The sequence below is a fragment of the Amblyraja radiata genome, chromosome 4, assembly GCF_010909765.2.
Source record: "Amblyraja radiata isolate CabotCenter1 chromosome 4, sAmbRad1.1.pri, whole genome shotgun sequence".
NCBI lineage: Eukaryota > Metazoa > Chordata > Chondrichthyes > Rajiformes > Rajidae > Amblyraja > Amblyraja radiata.
Window position 1 is genome coordinate 49,544,862 of NC_045959.1, and position 23,763 is coordinate 49,568,624.

General features: G+C 40.5%; 1 protein-coding gene across 1 annotated transcript in view; it reads right to left on the minus strand.

Annotated features, from left to right (window-relative positions):
* mcmdc2 (minichromosome maintenance domain containing 2) overlaps window positions 1-23,763 on the minus strand; it is a 34,567-nt gene that overhangs the window by 1,341 nt on the left and 9,463 nt on the right. The window contains exons 4-12 of the mRNA XM_033019374.1: window positions 21,514-21,709; window positions 17,677-17,799; window positions 15,037-15,144; window positions 11,572-11,700; window positions 10,525-10,762; window positions 6,274-6,479; window positions 6,018-6,184; window positions 4,491-4,670; window positions 2,850-2,992 (exon numbers count right to left, since the gene is read on the minus strand). Coding sequence (XP_032875265.1) covers window positions 2,850-2,992; window positions 4,491-4,670; window positions 6,018-6,184; window positions 6,274-6,479; window positions 10,525-10,762; window positions 11,572-11,700; window positions 15,037-15,144; window positions 17,677-17,799; window positions 21,514-21,709 — 1,490 coding nt within the window. The remainder of the gene's footprint in view (window positions 1-2,849; window positions 2,993-4,490; window positions 4,671-6,017; window positions 6,185-6,273; window positions 6,480-10,524; window positions 10,763-11,571; window positions 11,701-15,036; window positions 15,145-17,676; window positions 17,800-21,513; window positions 21,710-23,763) is intronic.

Genomic DNA, 23,763 nt, shown 5'->3' on the forward strand with positions numbered 1-23,763 from the left:
TGAGCATGAGGTCAGGAATGTGAATACGGTTCGGAGCCGGCATCTGGAATGCGTGTATGTTTTGACAAGGTGAAACCTAACCTGAAATCACCAGGTTACATTTCCTCTTCCCTTTAAATTCATTGGTTCAGTTTTGTGCTCCTTTTCAAGTCCGTTTTCATTCTTTATTACATAATATTTTTATTTAAAGTGTGTTGGTTTATTGATAGGCGTAGCACCCAATATCCAGATAATTTGCTAGTTTGAAGGTATGGAGGGTGCAGGATTATCAGAGTTTTACTAGTGAATTGGGAATATTAAGATGAATATAGTAGTGATCTGGAAGGCTTAAAATGCATTACAATGGATAAATTCCTGATCAAGTGTGTACAAAGAGATTGTGGGAAGCCAGGGAAGAAATTGCAGCGCCACTTACAGTGATATTTTGCATCATTGCTAGTTACAAGTGAGGTGCCAGAGACTGGAGAGTGGCTAATGCTGTGTCTCTATTTAAGAAAGGCTGTAAGAAAAGGTTGAAATTTAATAGAGAAATGTGAGGTGTTGCATTTTGGGAAGTCCAACATGGGCAGGACCTACATGGTAGGATTCTGGGAAGTGTTTTAGAGCAGAGGGATCCAAGAGTGCAGGTATATAATTCTTTGAAAGTAACCGTGGGTAGATAGGGTGGTTAAAAAGCTTTTGGCACTTTGGCCTTCATCAATAAGAATATTGAGTATAGAAGTTGGGGGGGGGGGGGGGGGGGGGGGGGTCATGTTGCAGTTATATAAGATGTTGATGAGGCGACATTTAGAGTATTGTTTTAAGTTTGGAAAGATGCTGTCAAGCTGGAAAGGGTGCTGGGAAGATTTACGAGGATGCTGTCAGGATTTAAGGGCCTGAGCTATAGGGAGCGGTTGAGCAGTCTAGGACTATATTCCTTGGAGCGCAGGAAGATGGGGCGATCTTATAAGTATACAAAATCATGAGAGGAACAGATCGGGTGAATGCATAGTCTCTTGGCTTGAGATGGGGAAGAGAGAACCAGAGGACACAGGTTTAAGATGATGGGGGAAAGATTTAATAGGAACCTGAGGGGTAACTTTTTTTAAACAGAGTGATGGGTATATGGAACGAGCTGAGGCAGGTGTTATCGCAACCTTTAAGAAACATTTAGACAAGTGCATGGATAGGATAGGTTTAGAGGGATATGGGCCAAACGCTGGCAGGTGGTACAAGTAGAGGGGACATGTTGGTCGGTGTGGGCAAGTTGGGCAGATGGGCTTCTTTGCACACTGTATGACTAAAAAGCCTGGGAACCACCGACTAATGAGCTTCACATTATTGGTGGGGTAAGTTTTTGTAGGGGATTCTAAGGGAAAGGATCTATGTGCAAGAACTGATTAGGGATACTCATCATGGCTTTGTTTGTGGAAAATTGCGTCTCCTCAATTTGAGCTTTTTGAAAAGGTGACCAAAATGATTGATGAGGGAGGTGTTGTGAATGTTACCCGCATAGTCTTTAGGAAGGCCTTTAACAGGGTAGCGCATAGTAGGTTAATCTGGAAGGGTAGAATGCATGGGATCCAGGGTGAGTTGAGCACTTGGAGATGGGAAATGGAGGGTGGTGGTAGTGGGTTATTCTTCAGACTGGAGGCCTGTATAAATTGGGGTACCACAGTGATCGGTGCTGGGTCCACTGTCCGTTATCTACATTAACAATTTGGATTTGAATGTAGGTGTCATGGTCAGTATGTTGCGGATGGTGCTAAAATTGGTGGTGTAGTGTACTGTTACAATGGGATCTTGATTATATGGGTCAATGGACATGGCAGTTGGAGTCTAATTGAGGTAATTGTGAGGTGTTGCATTTTGATAGGGAATACTAGTCAACAGTAGGGCCCTGGGGAGTGTTGTTGAACAAAGGGATCTAGGAGCACAAGCACAAAGTTCCCTGAAATTGGCGGCACTGGTAGATAGTGGTGAGGGAGGCTTTTGGCATGTTGGCCTTCATTAGTCAGGGAATTAAATATTGAAGATATGATCACATGTCACTGTGTACTGTGTGAGGCTGCACTTGAATTATGTGTTCAGTTTTGGTCACCGTGCTGCAGGAAAGGCACCATTAATCTGGAAAGAGTGTAGAGAAAAGTCATCATGAGGATGTCGCCAGGCCTCAATGCCCTGAGATGTGGGGAGAGGTTGGGCAGGCAAGCACTTTATTCCTTGGGGCGCAGGAAGTTAGGGGTGGTTTTATAGAAGTGTATAATAACGTAATGGGTAAAGGTAAGTCGAATGGTGATGTGGTATGCTGCCAGATGAGGTAGTTGAGGCAGATACAAAAACAATATTTTAAAGACCTATGGACAAGTACATGGGGAAAGGTTTTGAAGAATATTGGTTTGGTGCAGAAAAGCAGGACCCATATTTTAGGCAACTTGGGCGTCACAGATGTGTTGGGCGATAGGCCTGTTTCCGTGCTCTAAAGCTGTGTGATTCTGTGGCCTGAAATGTATCTTGTAAGACCAGCTTTATATTTCTGACATCTAGTATTTAATTTCATATTTTCGCCATTTAGGCTATTTTGTTTTTGGATTAACAAACATGATATATGGAAGTTTTTCTTGTGACTACTTTACCACTGCATAAAAAAAAGCACTACATGGTTGCACAGCATTTAGCGGTTCCAAAAGGACTATTAAAAGGCACTATATAAATGTGTTTTTCTGTTTACTTTAAATATACACACCTGCAATATAAATTTGCTTTAATGATGAATTGATTCTATATTAACCCATGCAGAAAAGACAATGCAGATAGATTATTGTGCTCAATATTAATAGATACAAGTTTGAATAAAATAAAACACTCACAAAGTCTTCAGTGCAATTGGAGAAATTTTAGATCCATGAACGGGATCAGTTCGAACTCTCCTACTTGCAGTGTAATATCCCTGTATAATCCTCTCTGCTTTCATAGTAAGTGCAGCTTCCTGGTTTCTGGCAAATGCTATAAACTAATCAAATATATATTAAATTAGAGTTTGCAGCCATTCACAGACTGCTCAAAGAGGAATGTATATGAACTGATCCCAATATACACATCAAAACTTTTAAGTTGATGTATAATTATTCATTTAGAAACAGTATACCAAAAGCTAATGATATATACATACATTTCTGCATTGCCGCCTTGCCCTGGGAGTAAATAACAGACTTTCAATAAAAATGATTACATTCCTCATTTTTATAGTTGCAAGTGGATCCATGAAATTAAAACCAAAAATATATTTATCAATTAGATGGTTTATAGCAGCAAACAAAGTATTCATCATTTGAAGGTACACAAAAATGCTGGAGAAACTCAGCGGGTGCAGCAGCATCTATGGAGCGAAGGAAATAGGCAACATTTCGGGCCGAAACCCTTCTTCAGACTGGTGGGGGGGTTGGGGAGAAGAAAGGAAAAAGGAGGAGGAGGAGCCCGAAGGCTGAGGAAGGCTGATAGCCCGAGGGCTGAGGAAGGGGAGGAGACAGCAAGGACGAACAAAATTGGGAGAATTCAATGTTCATACACAAAAATGCTGGAGAAAATTCGTCATTTGAAATTCTATTTGAAAAGAACAAAAACTAATCATCGCAGTCCTTTTCAAGATGCCTGCCGAAGATGAGCTGTTTGTAACAAATATTACTAACCTGATTCCAACCAGTTTGGATTGCAAAGCAGTAAAATTGGTGTTCTTTTGTTTTGTACCTTAGTCTTTACATTTATAATATTCAGCCTATATTCAATTTGTTCAGACTCCCAAGTTGGCGCAGAATGATCTTAACAATTTTTGTTATTAATTTACAATACCTGGTCACATTTTATACATTTACAAATTTTCAAAGTAATTTTCACAGATTTGAAGTGTAAACAGAAAATAGGAAACACTTTCATGGTAGCAGCATCTGTCGACCCTTGGTAGGAATTTTTCTGACTGTCTTCATACCTTCAGATTCAGGGACAGTTTCTTCCCAGCTGTTATGAAACAGAAAGTCTTCCTATCACCAACTAGAAAGCAGTCCTGACCTACAATCTACTTAATTAGATACCTTTGCATTCTTTTATCAGACTTTACTGGACTTTATCATGCACTAAGCATCTTTCCCTTATCCTGTATCTGTACACACTTGATTGTAATCATGAGGGAGTTAGATGTGGCCCTTGTGGCTAAAGGGATCAGGGGGTATGGAGAGAAGGCAGGTACAGGATACGGAGTTGGGTGATCAGCCATGATCATATTGAATGGCGGTGCAGGCTCGAAGGGCCGAATGGCCTACTCCTGCACCTATTTTCTATGTTTCTATGTAATCATTGTAATTTTCGTTAACTGCATAGCTTGCAACAAAAAAGCTTTTCAATGTACGCCTGTACACGTGACAATAAACTAAACTAAACTATTTTAAATATACGTGGAATAGCCAGGCTTACATTTTTTCTATATTTGAGCAACTTGACTAACTTCTCATTTTTACCTCTTCATAGTCTTGTGTTGTAAACTGCTGTAGTGCTGGATAAAGATGTTTGCTTTGGTGCATAGCTTCATTCAGTTTATGCAGTATTAGATGCATGGGAGAATTGTAATTGGAAGATTCATTGCAGTAAATCATTAGACCAAAGCCATCAGCCAGATTAGCTGGTACTGAACTGACATCCTGAAGTATGGAAACCAAAAAAAAATAATTGCTTTGTTAAACAAAGAAAATTGTATTAGATATAAGCAGGTATTTCTTTTATGCCCATATAATCTCAGTTCAATCTCAAAATGTAGTTGCAACAGGCCCAAAGTAACATGCTTGCTTGAAACACCATGATTCCATGTTTCACAATCATTCTAGTTGTTTATTATTTCAACAATCATGGCAATGAGTGAGGACTTAATGAATAAATATTTATTGAGGTCAAAGTACATAGGGATTTCCAACACTAACTTCATTTCAGATAGACACAAAATGCTGGAGAGTTCTTCAGTCTGAAGAGGTCTGACGTGAAACGTCACCTATCTATTTTCACCATAGATGCTGTCTGATCTGTGGAGTTACTCCAGCATTTTGTCTACCTGTGGTATGAACCAACATCTGCAATTCTTTAGACATACAACTTCACCTCTGTCTGGTGAATTACCATCAATCCCTATTTCTACTCCTGCCAACCAAAACTATATACATATATTATCATATATACCAATAATTTGGATAAGAACGTAGGTGGCATGTATGGATAGTTTGCGAATGGCATAAAACAAATTGTGCTACAGGGCACAACTACCTTGTTACAGAGGTGTTGTGCCCTGGAATGTAAAACCTGTTTTCTATTGAATTTTCAATATTCCTATTGAATCCTATTTTATAGGTGGAGATGCATTCCCATGGGATGTGGAGGTGCGATCAAAATGCAAGGTAATTCTGATTGTATTGTAGGCAGAAGAGCAAGATTGTTCTTTTAATGAACTTGTTGATATTATATCAATGCACAGATATCAATAGAAGAGATGGCCGTGTCAATTTCCAAATTTAATCTGTTAAGAGGCCTCTTGCTATGAACAGAGAGCCTGTGATCACTGTCTTTGGTAAAGTTCGCTGTATATATTTTGCCTTATTTTCTAATTCCCCCTCCCCCTCAACCACAAATTTGAAGGGTGATTTTTAGTCCATATCTGAGTTTTTTGGTAGTGACATGATTTCTGTAAGGATAAATCTCCTAATCTGAACTGCTGTAGTGTGGGAGTATACTGAACAGTGACAAAGGTTATCTGAGGTTTCAACAGGATATAGATCAACTGGGAAAATGGGCAAGAGAATTTAACAATCACACGTGCATTCCAGGCACCCACCACTGTAAATTTAAAAAAATTGCCCTGCACATCTCCTTTAAACTTTACCCCTCTCACCTTAAAGCTATGTTCTCTAGTCTTTTACACGGCTCTGACTGTCTACCCTATTTATGCATCAAAGAATTTTATAAACTTCTATCAAGTCTCCTCACAATCAAATTTGCCTTACCACTGACCCAATTACTGGATCTTCTTGTTGGCCAACTTTCTTTAGGTGCACGTTAGCATCAGCTAGAGCCCAGAAGTTGCACTGAATCGGGAAGCTCATTTGCTGATCAACATCTTCTCCAAACTTTTTTCCAGAAATAAATACTGTGATACTCCTAGTTTCTAAAACTTAACACAGGAAATGGAAGAAATTAAAATGCAATATTCTTTTAAGAATTTGCTATACAGTGAACATGGTGTTAAAATACTCACTGTACCTGTCTGAAGTAATTTAAATGCCTCTTTTTTGAGAGAAAGAATGTCTCCTATGTAGCAGATACCCCCCTTGGCCAGAAGTGCAGACCCAGCTTGCACTTTAGCAGTGCCAGTTCCATGTTCATCTTTGGAGACTGTTGCAAAAAGTTCATATGACGGCAAATGTCTCACTCCAAAAGGCAGAAGGTTTAGACTATATATTAACAGCCTGCAAAAAAGCACAGACACATTCATAAAAAAATATCCAAGAGGGAATTTGATCCCTGAAAATATTGGCAACATAGAGACCATGCACATACAAGTTTAAGAAGGGTCTGAGGTTACATATATACGTTTCCTTTTCCCACTTTCCATTAATTTCCACTAATATTTATAATTGCCAGTTTATTTGGGATTCTCTAGACATAGTTCTATTCACAGGAGGTTTTCTGTGAAGGCGATTTTTTAAAAATGTTTCTGCAATTTCCTTATACACCAATATAATTACTCCTGCCTCTATCTATTAAGGAACCACATTAACTTATTTTAACTAATCCACAACAGTTTTTCACTGGTTTTCATGTTTCCTGCTAGTGTGTTCACATACTCTGTTTTCTTATCGATATCTTGGTCCTCTTTTGCTAAATTCTTAACTTTCTCCATCTTAAAATGTGCTGCTTTTGTGGCACTGTTATTTCCTCTAATCTTAAGCAATATTGGAAGAAGGGTCTGAGGAAGGGTTTTGGCCCGAAACGTCACCTATTTCCTTCGCTCCGTAGATGCTGCTGCACCCGCTGAGTTTCTTCAGCATTTTTGTGTTCCTTAGATTCTTCTTGTTAGCTGTGGCTTAACCACATTTTTAAACCACAAAATGGATTTATATTACTTGTAAACTATGTATCATTCTCTAAATGTTAGCCATTACATGTTTATCGTTCCTTTTAATATACTTTCCCAATCTATTATAGCTAACTCGTAATCCTTGGCTTCATAGTTTGTTTATTCAGAATTATGACCATAGTTTCAGGTTGAACTAAATAATTTATACATTTTTATACAAAATTCTTATTGTGACTATGGTTCCCTTAACTACCAGATTATTATTTTCACATCACACAATAATAGCCTATTCCCCCTTTGGTTCAACAAGATAATTAATTACGAAAACTATCCCATAAACTATATTCCGCCACCATTATTGCTTACTGGGTTTTCCTAGTCCGAATGTAGATTAAAGCCATCCATGATTATATTGGAGAGACAAGAAACCACAGATACTGAAATCGTGAGTGAAACAAAAGGCTGGAGGAACTCAGTGAGTCAGGTAGCATCTGTGATGGGAACGGACAGACAACCTTTCGGGTCGGGACCTTCATATAACCATATAACAATTACAGCACGGAAACAGGCCATCTCGGCCCTACAAGTCCGCGCCGAACAATTTTTTTCCCTTAGTCCCACCTGCCTGCACTCATACCCTAACCCTCCATTCCCTTCTCATCCATATGCCTATCCAATTTATTCTTAAATGATACCAACGAACCTGCCGCCACCACTTCCACTGGAAGCTCATTCCACACCGCTACCATTCTCTTCCTCCAAACTAAAGGAGTGGGGGAAGCAAAGTTTTTTTTTTTAAAGGGAGGTGGGAGTGGAGCAAAGCCTGGCATGTGATAGGTGGATACAGGTGAGGAGATTGGTAAGTGGGTGGAGTAAGTGACTAAGGTGAGAGGTAAAAAGGGACAGTCGTTTAGGTTTATTATTGTCGTGTGTACTAAGGTACAGTGAAAAGCTGTCAAGATAAGGAGGAGTGAAATGTAATGCTGGGGGGGAGGGATGTAAAGGTGGAAGGGGCAGGGGAAGAGATGGATAGAAGAGAAATATGTGACTCGGGAATAAGCCAGTTCGGTATTCCGACTGCGCATGCACAGGTCATAGGTCGCTCGGGCTAAACACTTGCGGCGGCCATGCCACTGCATGGGTGCAGACCTGTGTCTTGTCCCTATCCAGCCGCTGCTGGGCCGTCTCTGCCCCCTCCCGAGTGTCCCAGCCGGGGGGGGAGGGGGGTATGTATTTAGCCCGCAGGCGGCGCGGAAAAGAAGCACCAATTCCAGCTCAAAAGGCAGAATCGAGCTGGGGCCGGCGACTCCCCTCCGCACTACCAATGGGCCTGGGCCGACACTCCCGTCCGCGGACCTCTGGATAGAAGACCCTCCTTCCGACTTCCTACACATTAGAGTTTTGCACCGTGATTGGGATGGATGGGAGTGGCGATTTCCATGGGCGCAAGGAACAAATGACCTAAAGTTTGCGTTGAGTGAACTGAGTGTTCTTAACGTCCTCGTTGTACACCAGCGTTTTGTGAGAGAGGTTGGAGCTCAGCTTCAGCTCAACCAATGTCGGTCACATTATCCAGACAGGCGGCGGAGGATCAGGGGCTGATGTGAGGCATCGGTGATGCTCTGGAATCCTAGTGGCTGCCGCCAAGCAGCGAGATCGAGGAGGCAGTGCCCGACCCGGGAGTAGAGGTGTCAATTCTTCCTGGGGCGAGCGTAGAGGCACCAGCTACCGCGGCCCGCTCACCTGTCGGGCGCTGACTCCTCGATCCCTGGATCCAACCACTCTCACCAAACGCCGGTATACGACTAGGACCGTAAAAACACTCAGTTCGCTCAATGCAAACTTTAGGTCATTTGTTCCTTGTGCGCGGAAATCTCCTGCACGGGCGAGATGAGGAGGTTCTGAAGTTGCATTCTATCAATTGAGGACATTTTCTCGACTCTCCTAGAAGCAATGAGCCATAGCTTTACCAGTGGTTGTCTGCTAACTGAAATCTCTCTTCCCCCATCTCTTCCTGTTTCCCACTCGCATCTATCATCCTTCGCTTGCTGTTACACCCCGCTCGCTTTTTTAATTCTCGGATGACCTTTGCCAAATCCCATGATTCCTTGCGTTTTTCGGAATACCTGGCTTTTAGGATATGAATGTATGGAGGAGAGGAAAGGAGCATGGTTACTAAGATGGTGAGAGAAATGGGTGCTCACTGGGATTGGGCCAGGGGACATGATACGGGTAGGAAGTTGTTAGTGGAAATTGGAGAATTCAATGATCATACCATCGTATTGTAAGCTACCCAAAAGGAATTTGAGGTGATGTTCTTCCAATTGTGTATGTTCCTATTCTGGCAGTGTAGGCCAAGGACAGAAAAGTTGGTATGGGAATTAAAATGGTTAGCAAGCCTTGGTGGACAGAGTGCACGTGTTTGGCAGAACAGTTGCCTAGTTTACGATTAGTTTAGCTGATTTAAGAGGCCAATTTGGGAGCACCAAATGCAATAATATTATCCTTGTTACCCTTTGGTCTCAGAACTTGCATTGTGCTCTGCATTATCACTACTGTGGGAGTCTTAATACAACTTCCACCAATATTTTTCATTATTTGTTAGGTCCATCCAAATTAATTTATCTTTTCCTTTTCATTTTCTCAGTTTAGATCCTTAATTTAGTTAGTTTAGTTTACTGTCACGTGTACCGAGGTACAGGAAAAGCTTTTGTTGCGTGCTATCCAGTTTTAGGTTTTATAACCTCTAAAATTGCTTGTTTTTTTGGGGGGTCCAATTTTTCCTGCAAAATACTTAGCGTTTTGTTTTTGAGGTGCTTAGTTTAATTTAGAAATTTCTGGTGTGAATTTCATTAGAATATTCTTTCAGCTTTCCAATGGGAATTGTCCTGATTGTGATATGTTGTAGAAAGAGAAACAAAAGCTGCAAGGCAGAAAGACCTATTTGAATAGGATTATGCACAAAGTAAATGTTGTTCTGCCAGGTAGCTCTTAAGGAATTTATCTCCAGTCTTTGGGATATTTTTCTCTCAAGAGCTTTACATTTTGAATAACGATATGAAAATCCTAATATACTGATTGCAAAAAACATTTAAGGGACCTCTGGAACTTTAAGTAAATAGCTCTGTGATTTTTCTTGATCTCTCCCCCCACCACCAAGTTTGTTCGTATATATCTTCTAAATTTCATCTGAAGGACTGATGTTGATGGTTGTTCCCCACAACTGATACATAATCATCTTCAGGGTGACTAAACCCTGAGGAACAAAACAAGGGTCAGGATTAATAGATGCTATAGATTTTCAGAATTGTGAATATCATAGAAATATTATATAATTTGAAAGATCTAGAATATTTAGCAAACTTCTCAAACTGATTTTATAAATACCACCCTTAATGTAAAGATCATAGATGTCACATAATACAAGGCTGTACCTGTCCACTGTTACCGGATCACTCGTCCCAATCAAAAGATCTAAATGTTCCATGGACTGTTTTCCATTATTGCAGGTCTGAACCAGATTCAGGAGCAGGCTGAGTTTGAGGGTGTTGTAAGTGCCTGGAGGGACAATCTGTGCAGCAAAGATGTCAGCAAGAACAGCTGTAAATCTCCAGGGTGAAGACATTGTGATGGACAGCAGATATTTGAAGTTATCATTGATGACAGGTGGGTCTTCATATAAACAAAAATAATTAATAGTTTTCTAACATTAAGAAGTTGAACAAATACTGTTTTAAGCACATTTAATACAATTGAAATCGGTGTAAAGAATGCTGAGTTCTTTAAACGCTTATACATGTGCTGTATTTCTGCCATGGATGGAATGTACGCTCAGGGAATAAATGAGTGCTGAAATCAGAGGAGAACCATAGAAGTTCAGCTAGGGTGGCAACGGAAGTGCTACAACAGGCTTCAGTCCAAGATGGAAAATAGTGAAAGCGTGCAGATCACAAAGCATATTTGTAAAGAGAAACAGTTTATACTTCAATTTCTATCCTTGCACATGGTTCATCACTGACACTCTCAGCTTTATTGGTATACATCCTCCCACTCTTTACCGTCTTCCAATTTGTCCATTCTACAGTGGTGCCTCAAAGATGTCTTCATTATTCTCTGTCTACTAGTCACTGAGCCCTCAAAAATGACCTGCTTTGTTTCCACACATGTTTTCAGTCCCCCCCCCCCAATTCCAGTTAAGTAAGGATAGAATGCCACTACTTATAACTTTCCACCTGACCAACCTCAGCATTCAACAGGGCACCCTTCATAATTTCCACTAGACTGCATCACCAGACAAATCTTTTTCTCTTCTGGCAATAATTTCCTTTGTGATTCTAGTCTGCTTCTGAAACTAACTTGGATTGTATCCCTTTGAATTAAATCCATTTGGGCATTCAGTTGCACCATATCAACTAAACTCTTTTACACAAACTTTTCAATTTTCTTCTATTCCAAATATTGCTTATTAACAGAAATCTTACCACTTGATAACCAGGGTTGAATACTGTTTGCTTCCATACATAATGTTAGTTGTGAACCACTGTAGACATGAGTTGGAATTCCTGTTACATAGTATCTGTCACCCATATTCATTCTGTTGGGGAGTTCATCTTTAATCAAAAAAATATAATTTCACAATCAACATATGCTTTATATTAAGCATGGGTTTTATTTCATACGCCTATTTTAACCATTTCTGCCTGTCTTTACTGGATAAATTTATTCGCAGCTCATTCTATCAAGTTCCTGGGCAGAATAACAAATTAAGTGCTGGTAATAATAATCTCATTCAAGTCGCACAAATATTATCACATTTCATTCACTGTATTAAGAGGAGGTCTACAGGGTACCAGCTATTGCTTACTATGTCATTGTATTAAGTTCAGATCAAATTATCCTGAAAAAGGTGTCTGCAGAACAATACTGCTGACAATTGGCATTGCTAGTGGCTGCAAGATTTACAATTATATTCTAGAACAAAATATGTGAAATAGGAAGAATAAAAAATATCAGGTTTGAAATGACTTGATCCTGTACATGCTTGCAGATGTTTACAGATTGGTAATTAATGTGAAGTGAAAATCTGTACAAAAATCATTACATTAAAGGTACAGTGCCACAATTCTGAGATGGGGAGGCTTTCTGAATGAGTTCACTCATTTAACAATGGGTCTTTGATAGTCGTAGTTCATTTTAACGGGCAGTAATGTGTGAATTGTTGGTGATTGTACACCTATATAATCAGGAAGCCCTCATCTCAGAATTGTGGTCATGTAGCTTTAATGCAGTGATTTTTGTACAGATTTTTACTTCATATTAATCAATAAAATATGATCTGCACTCATTAATCACTTTTTGAGATTGGTCACAAAAGCTTACCATCAAGCTGATCTTACATTCACATTTTTATCCACGGGCACCCACTGTAAGGAAATCATTCATCAGACAGAGAAACAGTTCTTTAACTTTTGTAACTACTATTAATAGCCTAGCTACATTTTTAGCTTTGTAGAAGGTTTTGCGGGTTTTGTCGCAAAGGAAGATTTCCCTATTTGGATCCACTAGTCACACTTCCCATGGGTGTGATGGGAAATCAAAGATCAAAGATTCCAAATTGATAAAATTCTGCTAGACCAATATATATCTGTATTTGGAACTACACTGCTCTAACATTTTCATTTCAGTCACTTAAACTAGGGATTGCAAACTAAGTCCTTAGTAAATATGTTTCAGAGTAACAAGAACACCCAATATATCAAACTCCTTCACTGCCATTTCAAATCATATCTATTACTGCATTGCCATTTCAAAAAGTGAGCATCACAATCCTTTCAACATAACAGCACAAATGATCTTGATTCAGTGACATTGGACCTAATGAAGTACTTGGATTACCACATTATATGGCTGGTGTTCACGATTTAGAATTATTATGTGCAAATGAGAATAGGTGCAGTCATACCTCTCTTTCTCCCACACCCACCAATGTATTCAAGCATATTACTAGCTGTATGATCCAGTTTATGGAGGTATTTTGAAGGTGACATTCAACATTCTATTTCTGTAGGTAAATAAGCAATTGGTGTTCCAAAAGAAGCGGGGAGCTCACTTCCACTCAAGCATGAGATATTGATGGTGATAGAAGAGAATCAAGAACCTGCTGCTAGCCTAAAGAACTAACCCACCTGCAGATTTCTTTTCTTGGACCTTTTTAAGTGGATGTTATCTGAACAATAGTGATCCTGAGCACTCCACCACAAAGTTGATTTTTGGGCCCTGTATTCTTATTGATGTGCACTTAAACATTGTTTTGCAGTTTGATGCAAGAAAATTAAATATTTAATTAAAATACCAGGAAATTGCTGGCGGTATTTATTAGGAACTTCTTGTTTGATTTAAGTTATCATTTTATTGAAAACCTCGAGCTTCTATGCAGTATTTCAGTTAGTGCTGTCCTTTCTCCACATGCAACAGTGAACAAAAAATGACAACAATACTGTCGTCACTTAGACTGCTACAAATTTGTGGAAAATCAGGGAAAGAGCTTCTGTGATGTCAGCATACAATGTACATTATGCAAAAGAGAAAAAACTGAACTATAAGACAAAAATAGCATATCAGAACTACCCAGTGTTATACGTGAAGTGCACTTCCACCATGAAGCATGCTGCCTCAATGAGGAATTCAAATTCTGTCTCCATTTCCACAAAAGCTAGTACGGGATAACCTGATTTTTAAAAAAAAGTCTCTTCCTGCCCAGAGAAGTTAAAATGACTTCATCTTTGTGCGAACAAATCCCTTGCCTTAGTTTGTCTTTAACCTTGGACATAACAGAAGCCAAACCTAAGATACCAATGGAAGGCAGAACTGTGCAAATGAAACGTGTTGGATTTTCCCAGTGCTAATTTTTAAAGTTTGCTTTCCAAGTTTTGTTTTACTGATGACATTATGGGTCCTGGTACACAAATAAAGAAAACAGTTTGAAGTGGTATTCATTCTTAGAGATAAGCTGGCCAAAATGAGTCGGCAACAAAGACACTTAAAAATTAAAACATTTGAGATTGCTAATCTTGAAATAGACAATAGGTGCAGGAGTAGGCCCTTCGAGCCAGCACCACCATTCAATGTGATCATGGCTGATCATCCCCAATCAGTACCCTGTTCCTGCCTTCTCCCCATATCCCCTGACTCCGCTATTTTTAAGAGCCCTATCTAGCTCTCTCTTGAAAGTATCCAGAGAACCTGCCTCCTAAGGCAGAGCATTCCACAGACTCACCACTCTCTGTGAGAAGGTACACAAAATTGCTGGGGAAACTCAGTGGGTGCAGCAGCATCTATGGAGCGAAGGAAATGGGCGACGTTTCGGGCCGAAACCCTTCTTCAGACTCGGCCCGTAACGTTGCCCATTTCCTTCGCTCCATAGATGCTGCTGCACCTGCTGAGTTTCCCCAGCAAATTTGTGTACCTTCGATATTCCAGCATCTGCAGTTCCCTTTTGAACACTCTCTGTGAGAAAATGTGTTTCCTCGTCACCGTTCTAAATGGCTTACTCCTTATTCTTAAAATATTATTCTTAAATATTACTTGTCATTTCAATAAAAATGAAACCCGAAACTTTAGCCCCCGATGTTTTTGAAGAACTTTTTTCAAAAGTTTTGAGACCTTTTCAAGAACTTTTTTCACACAGAGAGTGGTGAATCTCTGGAACTCCCTGCCACAGAGGGTAGTCAAGGCCAGTTCATGGGCTATATTTAAGAGGGAGTTAGATGTGGCCCTTGTGGCTAAGGGGATCAGAGGGTATGGAGAGAAGGCAGGTACGGGATACTGAGTTGGATGATCAGCCATGATCATATTGAATGGCGGTGCAGGCTCGAAGGGCCGAATGGCCTACTCCTGCACCTAATTTCTATGTTTCTATGATGTTGCAATTAAAAATGCAGGCTTACCCCTTAAAAATACAGTAAAAGACTGATATCTAGAACATGATTTGTTGACTTGACTTCCTTTAATAACACCAAGGGCAGCTGCATCAATCATTTCAACGAGCTGTTTGTCTTGAAAGTAAACAATTTTAGAAAACTTTAGAGAGCATATGAGGATGACACATCCCATTGTTTTATCAAAACATTTAAAAGTGATTAAACAAGAAGTACTTATTTCAAACCAAGGGGGAGAATAATTCAGAACTTTCCCCAAAAAGGCTGAAGACGTGTCAAAACTCAATGCAATAGATTTTTGTTAAGTGAAGCAATTAGCGTAGGAAAATATTTGGAATTGTAATACAAATCAGCCAAAACAATCTAAATGGCAAAACAGATTTGAGGACCTCAATGATTTAATCTTCCTGTAGTATGAACAATTATACATGTAAATTTCCAGCTAAATGCAACATGAGAATATTGTGACCTTTTAAAAAAAATAAAAATTACATGATAGTGGCATGGTGGGAAAATGTGCAATTTCAGAAGCACATGTGTTTTATATTTTAAATCCCCCCCCCCCCCCGTATATATATACACTGTATATATATATATATATATCGAATTTGCACAGGTTTCCTCAATAAACTTAAACAAATTAAATAATTCTTTATGGTTAATAATGTGTGGAATTAATCATTAAATTGAGACATACCTGGTGCAGAATCTGTAAACAAATTTCCCAGTGTAAATGCTGGGACCCTTAGCAAGCTCCTGCTCCAGTGTTGTAACCCAATAAGTAGGAAATCACATCCAAGCTTAGCCACCAGGTTTCGGACTTCTGAATTGGCCAGGAAGCCCCCCAAACATTGTGCCATGCTTTTATTTAAATATATTTACTTATTAACACCATGATAGTCTTCTAATTCTTCACATATCCTTCATTACTTAAGGAACACCATACCCCCTTCAAAAAAATTTAACTACATGTTAAATATTTTCATGCTCATCAAAATTTCACAGATTACATTAAGGCAGTGTTATAATCTTTACGTTTAACAAGTCAGAAGTCATCTTCAATTACACCTTCCAAGTGAATATGGAATTTAAAAACAAATACATTATTTAAAAAAATTAATTACAACACAAATAATGAGCATTATTTTTTTCAAAACACATGAAAGCAACATTTTTTCTACATTTGCTTTATAATATTTAAGGGAATGATATAAAAGTGAAACTTTCTTCAGTTATCAAAAGCCTTCTGTTTAGGCCTCACAAAAATCCTATACTTGCACAATCAACATAATTCCTTCATGGCCTCCATGAAATTACCTGCAATCCTTTTGGACCTCAAATTAAACTGCTGACTCCATCTATCTTCCCTTCACTTACATAGATGTTCCCTTGCATAGAGACAAGACAAATTCAAAATCGAGTACCAAGCTCAGTCACATGCACCTTGTTTGCCAGAATAACAGAAACAATGTAGCGTTTAAACTAAACAACAAAAGCGATCAAATTATAACATCTCCAAGACTGGTCTGACCCCATCTTCATCAATACAATACAATACAATTCAATTTATTGTCATTTGGACCCCTTGAGGTCCAAACGAAATGTCGTTTCTGCAGCCATACATTACAAACAAATAGACCCAAGACACAACATAATTTACATAAACATCCATCACATTGCTGTGATGGAAGGCCAAAAAAACTTATCTCTCCACTGCACTCTCCCCCCCATGTCAGAGTCAAAGTCAAAGCCCCCGGCAGGCGATGGCGAATTGTCCCGCGGCCATTAAAGCCACGCCGGGTGATGCAAGGTCGCGCACCGGGTCTTGGTGTTAGAGCCCCCGGCGCGCGCTCGCAGTCCCGCAGCCATTCCAGCCGCGCGGGGCGGTGCTGTAAGGCCCCGCTCAGGTGCTCTTCAACCCCGCAACTCGGGCGGGAGAAGTCGCCGTTGCGGAAGCCCTGAAAAGCGGTCTCCCTCCAGGGACCCGCGGGCTCCCGGTGCCGCCCGCCAAACCCGCAGTTGCAGCCTCCGGATCTCCGGGGGTCGGGTCGCAGCAGCGTCCACCACAGCTCCACCCGCTCTGGACTCGGCCAGCTCCGCGACGGTGAGGTGAGTAGTCGGCACCACAGCCCCCGGTCTTCCTGTTGGAGGCCGCTCCTCGTTGCAGCCCCAACGACAACGGAGACCCGACAAAGAAAAGGTCGGGTCTCCCATGCAGGGAGAGATTTAAAAGTCACCCCCACACACATACCCCAACAAAAATAACAAAAACTACATAAAAACATAAGACATAAAATAATAAAAACGCAGACGGACTGCAGAGGCCGCTGCTGACGAAAGTCGCGCCGCCCACGGATCAAATGAATACACACATCTTCACAAAGAATCTTTGGTAAACAATGAAAAGTTGGTCACTAACATTAGACTACTGAGGTTAATTGCAATGCCTTGCTAATGGTAAAGGTTGCTAATCATAAAAATGTTATTCCACATTTATACTTTCAATATGCATTGAGCAGAGTATACCAGGTTTTGTCCTTCAGGCACACACTAAAGCCCTTTCACTTTTTAGAATTGCCTCTAGGTTCTATATGCAAAGTATTATTTTATGTAGAAAGATATTAGGAATATATAGAATTATGCACATACCACCCAGCACTCTGAATTTCACATCTTCCTTGAGTGCAGAGTCACACAAGGTGCATGTGAAGTCATTTCGCACAGTTGCTGATTCTGTAGCACCTACTATATGAACCCGAATATACCGAAAGCCTGTGGATATAACGATATACATCTTAAATTTATAATATTTACATTTCTTTTATGATCTGCGTTCTTAACATTAGTGCAAACATTTGCTTGCAGTATGGTCTGGTGAGAGGGTAATGATTTCAAAGGTTTAAAGCTATTTCACACAAGGTGGTGCATATATGGAATGGGCTGCTACAAGAAGCTATAGACGGTACAATTATTATATTTAAAATACATTTCAACAGGTCCATGGCTAGGAAGAGTTTGGTGGGAAATAGAGTTGTTGAATCATACAGCACACAAACAGGCCCTTCAGCCCAACTCTTCCATGCTAAACAAGATGGCCCATCAAAGCTGGTCCTATTTGCCCATGTTTGTCCCATATCCCTCTAAACCTTTCCAATCCATGCACCTGTCGTCTTAATCTATCTTAAGTATCTTAAATGTCTAAAGTTTCTTAAATGTTCTTATAGTACTTGCCTCAACTATCTTCTCTAGCAACTCATTTCATATACCCACCACCCTCTGAACAAAAAGGTTGCCCCTTAGGTTCTGGTTACATCTTGCCCCTCTCCCTTAAACTTACAGTATGTCCCCTGGTTCTTGATTCTCCTAACATGGGGAAAGATACTGTGTATCATTCTATCTATTCCCCTCAAGATTTTATACACCTCTATAAGATCACCCCTCAGTCTCCTGTGCTTCAAGAAAAAACATCCTAGCCTGTCCAATCTTTCCCTATAACTCGAGTCCTAGCAACATCCTCGTAAATCTCTGCACATTTTCAAGGTTAATTGTCTCCTTCCTTTAGCAGGGTGACAAAAACAGATCACAGTACTGCAAATGTGGCCTCACCAATGTCTTGTATAACTGATAAGGACCAGGCACAGGCACATGGGACTAGCTCAAATAGACAAGTTAGTTGGCATGGACAAGTTGGCCCGAGGGGCTTGTTTCTGTACTGTGGCTCTATGACTCAGGAACCATACGAATGTACAGTGCTTTAGTATTAGATAATAAGCTACCTTAAACAAAATTACCTACTGATAAAAGGTGGCCTCCATAAAGGTGGTTGCTAATATTTATTAAAATAACAGCCTGGATCTGTGGCAGCACTTGCATTAAAAATAAATTAAAGACTGCATTTTAACTGGGTTTTGTTAAGGGTGTGATAGGCACTTTGCAAATGTAGATGATTCCCTGAAGTTGCCTAAAGTATTGTACACAGAGCAATGGCAACGGTAATATGTCATCAAACAATCACATTTTATAAACAACAATTTTATGAATGAATGAATCTCTTTATTGTCATTGCACATGGTACAACAAAATTTAAACGTCAATCCCACGGTGCGATTCACAAGAGCAATTTTAAATATATAAGAAAAGGTAAAAATATATACATATTAAAAAAAATTACAGATAAATAACAATAGCAGCTGAGGTAGAACCATTCAGTTGAATGTGAGTGTTATTTCTTATTTTGCATTGTTAAGTTCACGTATGGCTATGGGGTAGAAGCTGTCTCTGAGTCTGTTTGTGCGAGTTTTGAAAGACCTGTACCGTCTGCCAGAGGGCAGCAGGTGGAACAGGTTGTGTCCAGGGTGGGAAGGGTCCTTCAGGATGTTGGCTGCCCTGCCAAGGCAGCGAGAACTGAAGATATCCTTCAGGGAGGGCAGTGGGTAGGCATTGATTTTTTGTGTGGTGTTGATGACCCTTTGAAGGGCTCTCCAGTCCGTTTAAAAGCACCTAAAGAGGAAAAGGGTAACCAGAAAGAGAGTGGGACCCCAGGAATAAAAGCGATCAACTCTGTGGAGCCACAGGAGATGGACAAGGTCCTCAATAAGTATTTCTCCCGTTTTTATCGTGGAAAAAGACAGGAAGACGGGGGATCTTGCTCTCAAGTATCTCGAGAGCAGTCAATATTATGGACGCAGATGTGCTGCAGATCCCAACATGCATGAAGATAGACAATTCTTCCGGGCTTGATTAGATATATCTGAGGACGCTGTGGGTAGCTAGAGAGGAATTTGCAGGAGCCCTCGCTAAGATTAATGAGTCGTGGTTAAATACAGACGAGGTGCCAGAAGACTGGAGGGAGGCAAACGTGCCTCTATTTAAGAAGGGCTGCAGAGAAAAGTCTGGGAACTACAGGCAAGTGAGCTTAATATCTGATCGTAAAGTTACTAGAGAGTATTCTGAGGGATAGGATATACATGCACTTAGATGGACAAGGGCTAATTAGGAATAGTCAACATGGTTTCGTACGTGAGAGGTCGTGTCTCACGAATCTGATTGAGTTTTTTGAAGATGTGACCAAAAAGGTTTTTGAAGGCAGAGCTGTAGACGTATACATGGATTTTAGTAAGGCATTTGACAAGGTTTCACATGGAAGGCTGCTTTAGGTTAGATCTCATGGGATTCAAGGAGAAATAGTTGAATGGATAAAAAATTGGCTTCATGGAATGAATTAGATGGTAGAAGGTTGCTTTTCAGACTGGAGGCCTGTGACTAGTGGTGTGCTTCAGGGTTCGGTACTGGGCCCACTGCTGTTTGTTATATATATTTATATCAATGATTTAGATAAGAACGTACATGGCAGCAAGTTTGCAGATTATATAAAAATGGGAGGTATTGTAGATGGTGAAGACGGTTGTCAAAAATTGCAGCATGATCTTGATCAGTTGGGCAGGTGGGCTGAGGAATGGTTGATGGAATTTAATACAGAGATGTTGTGTTTTGGGAGCAATAACATGGGCAGAACCTACACAGTGAATGGTGGGGCTCTGGGGAGTGTTGTAGAGCAGAGAAATGTAGGAGTACAGGTACAGAGTTCATTGAAAGTAACATCACTGTTAGATAGGGTGGTCAAAAAGGTTTTTGGCACATTGGCTTTCATCAGTCAGAGCATTGAGTATAGAAATTGGGAGGTCATGTTGCAGTTGTATAAGACGTTGGTGAGGCCGTATTTAGAGTATTGCGTTCAGTTTTGGACAGCGTTATAGGAAAGCTGTGCAAGGGTGCAGAGAAGGTTTACGAGGATCTTGCCAGGACTCGTGGGCCTGAGCTATAGGGAGAGGTTGAGCAGACTAGGTCTCTACTCCTTGGAGCACAGGAGGATGAGGGGTGATCTGATAGTGGTGTACAAATTCATGAGAGGAATAGATTGGGTAGACGCAGTCTCTTGCTCAGAGTAAGAGAATTGAGCCAGAGGACGTAGGTTTAACTTGAGTGGGGAGGGAAAGATTTAATAGGAACCTGAGGGGTAACTTTTTCACACAATGGGTGGTAGGTGTAGGAATTGAGCTACTGGAGGAGGTAGTTGAAGCAGGTATTATTGCAATGTTTAAGAAAAATTTAGACAGGCACTTGGATAGGGCACATTTAAAGGAATATGGGCCAAATGCAGGCAGATGGGACTAGTATAAATGGGACATATTGGCCGGTGTGGGCAAGTTGGGCCGAAGGGCCTGCTTCCACGGAGTAAGATTCTATGACTAATCCAGGAAGAAAAACATTTAAACCATGTGAAGTTTGGAATAAAATACTGAGAAAGAACTTCCTAACTTAATTATAAAACAGATTGCAATTATTACTTGTAAATATTTCAACATTTCCAGATTTATGTTCCAAGGATATCAAATCAAATTATAATTAGAAGTGTAATAAATGCTAAAATAAATAACACATGCAAAGCACGTTTTTATTAGGTTTCCCGTTGTCTATTTTTCTTACCTGTTGAAAAGGGGCAGTTTGATTCAGAGCATAGGAATCTTGCACCTTGTGTGTATTTTGTCACAGTTGTCAGTGCAGTAACCACTCCTTCGACCGTATAATATCTCAGTAACTGATATCCACGGGGGAATTGACAAAGGTCAAGTGAGTAATTTGGCAATGAAGGTAAGTGTGTAAGCTTTAGCACAACATTAACCTTGAACATAAAGATGAAGATTAGTGGATTGCTTTCTTCTAACAATTAGATTTTTAAATCACTCTATAATTTCATTAATATAATTTAGTGTCAGTGTTGTGCAGCAGTATTGTTCAAGTTCAAGTGAGTTTATTGTCATGTGTCCCTGATAGGACAATGAAATTCTTGCTTTGCTTCTGCACAACAGAACATAGTAGGCATTGACTACAAAACAGATCAGTGTGTCCATATACCATTATATAAGTACATACACACATGAATAAATAAACTGATGAAGTGCAAATAACAGATAATGGGCTATTAATGTTCAGTTTTGTCCGAGCCAAGTTTAATAGCCTGATGGCAGTGGGGAAGTAGCTATTCCTGAACCTGGTCGTTGCAGTCTTCAGGCTCCTGTATCTTCTACCTGAAGGTAGCAGGGAGATGAGTGTGTGGCCACGATGGTGTGGGTCTTTGATGATACTGCCAGCCTTTTTGAGGCAGCGACTGCGATAAATCCCCTCGATGGAAGGAAGGTCAGAGCCGATGATGGACTGGGCAGTGTTTACTACTTTTTGTAGCCTTTTCCTCTCCAGGACGCTCAAGTTGCCGAATCAAACCACGATGCAACCGGTCAGCATGCTCTCTACTGTGCACCTGTAGAAGTTAGAGAGTCCTCCTTGACAAACTGACTCTCCGTAATCTTCTCAGGAAGTAGAGGCGCTGATGTGCTTTCTTGATAATTATATCAGTGTTCTGGACCAGGAAAGATCTTCAGAGATGTGCACGCCCAGAAATTTGAAGCTCTTGACCCTTTCAACCATCGACCTGTTGATATAAACGGGACTGTGGATCCCCATCCTACTCCTTCCAAAGTCCACAAACAGTTCCTTGGTTTTGCTGGTGTTGGGCCAGGTTATTGTGCTGGCACCATATGGACAGTTGCTCGATCTCTCTTCTATACTCTGACTCATCCCCATCAGTGATACGTCCCACAACAGTGGTGTCGTCAGCGAACTTGATAACCATATAACAATTACAGCACGGAAACAGGCCATCTCGACCCTTCTAGTCCGTGCCGAACACGTATTCTCCCCTAGTCCCATATACCTGCGCTCAGCCCATAACCCTCCATTCCTTTCCCGTCCATATAACTATCCAATTTATTTTTAAATGATAAAAACGAACCTGCCTCCACCACCTTCCATGGAAGCTCATTCCACACAGCCACCACTCTCTGAGTAAAGAAGTTCCCCCTCATGTTACCCCTAAACTTCTGTCCCTTAATTCTCAAGTCATGTCCCCTTGTTTGAATCTTCCCTACTCTCAGTGGGAAAAGCTTATCCACGTCAACTCTGTCTATCCCTCTCATCATTTTAAAGACCTCTATCAAGTCCCCCCTTAACCTTCTGCGCTCCAAAGAATAAAGCCCTAACTTGTTCAACCTTTCTCTGTAACTTAGTTGCTGAAACCCAGGCAACATTCTAGTAAATCTCCTCTGTACTCTCTATTTTGTTGACATCCTTCCTATAATTAGGCGACCAAAATTGTACCCCATACTCCAGAATTGGCCTCACCAATGCCTTGTACAATTTTAACATTACATCCCAACTTCTATACTCAATGCTCTGATTTATAAAGGCCAGCACACCAAAAGCTTTTTTTACCACCCTATCTACATGAGATTCCACTTTCAGGGAACTGTGCACAGTTATTCCCAGATCCCTCTGTTCACCTGCATTCTTCAATTCCCTACCATTTACCATGTACGTCCTATTTTGATTTGTCCTGCCAAGATGTAGCACCTCACACTTATCCGCATTAAACTCCATCTGCCATCTTTCAGTCCACTCTTCCAACTGGCATAAATCTCTCTGTAGACTTTGAAAATCTACTTCATTATCCACAACCCCACCTATTTTAGTATCATCTGCATACTTACTAATCCAATTTACCACACCATCATCCAGATCATTGATGTACGTGACAAACAACAGTGGACCCAACACAGATCCCTGTGGCACCCCACTAGTCACTGGCCTCCAACCTGACAAACAACCATCCACCATTACTCT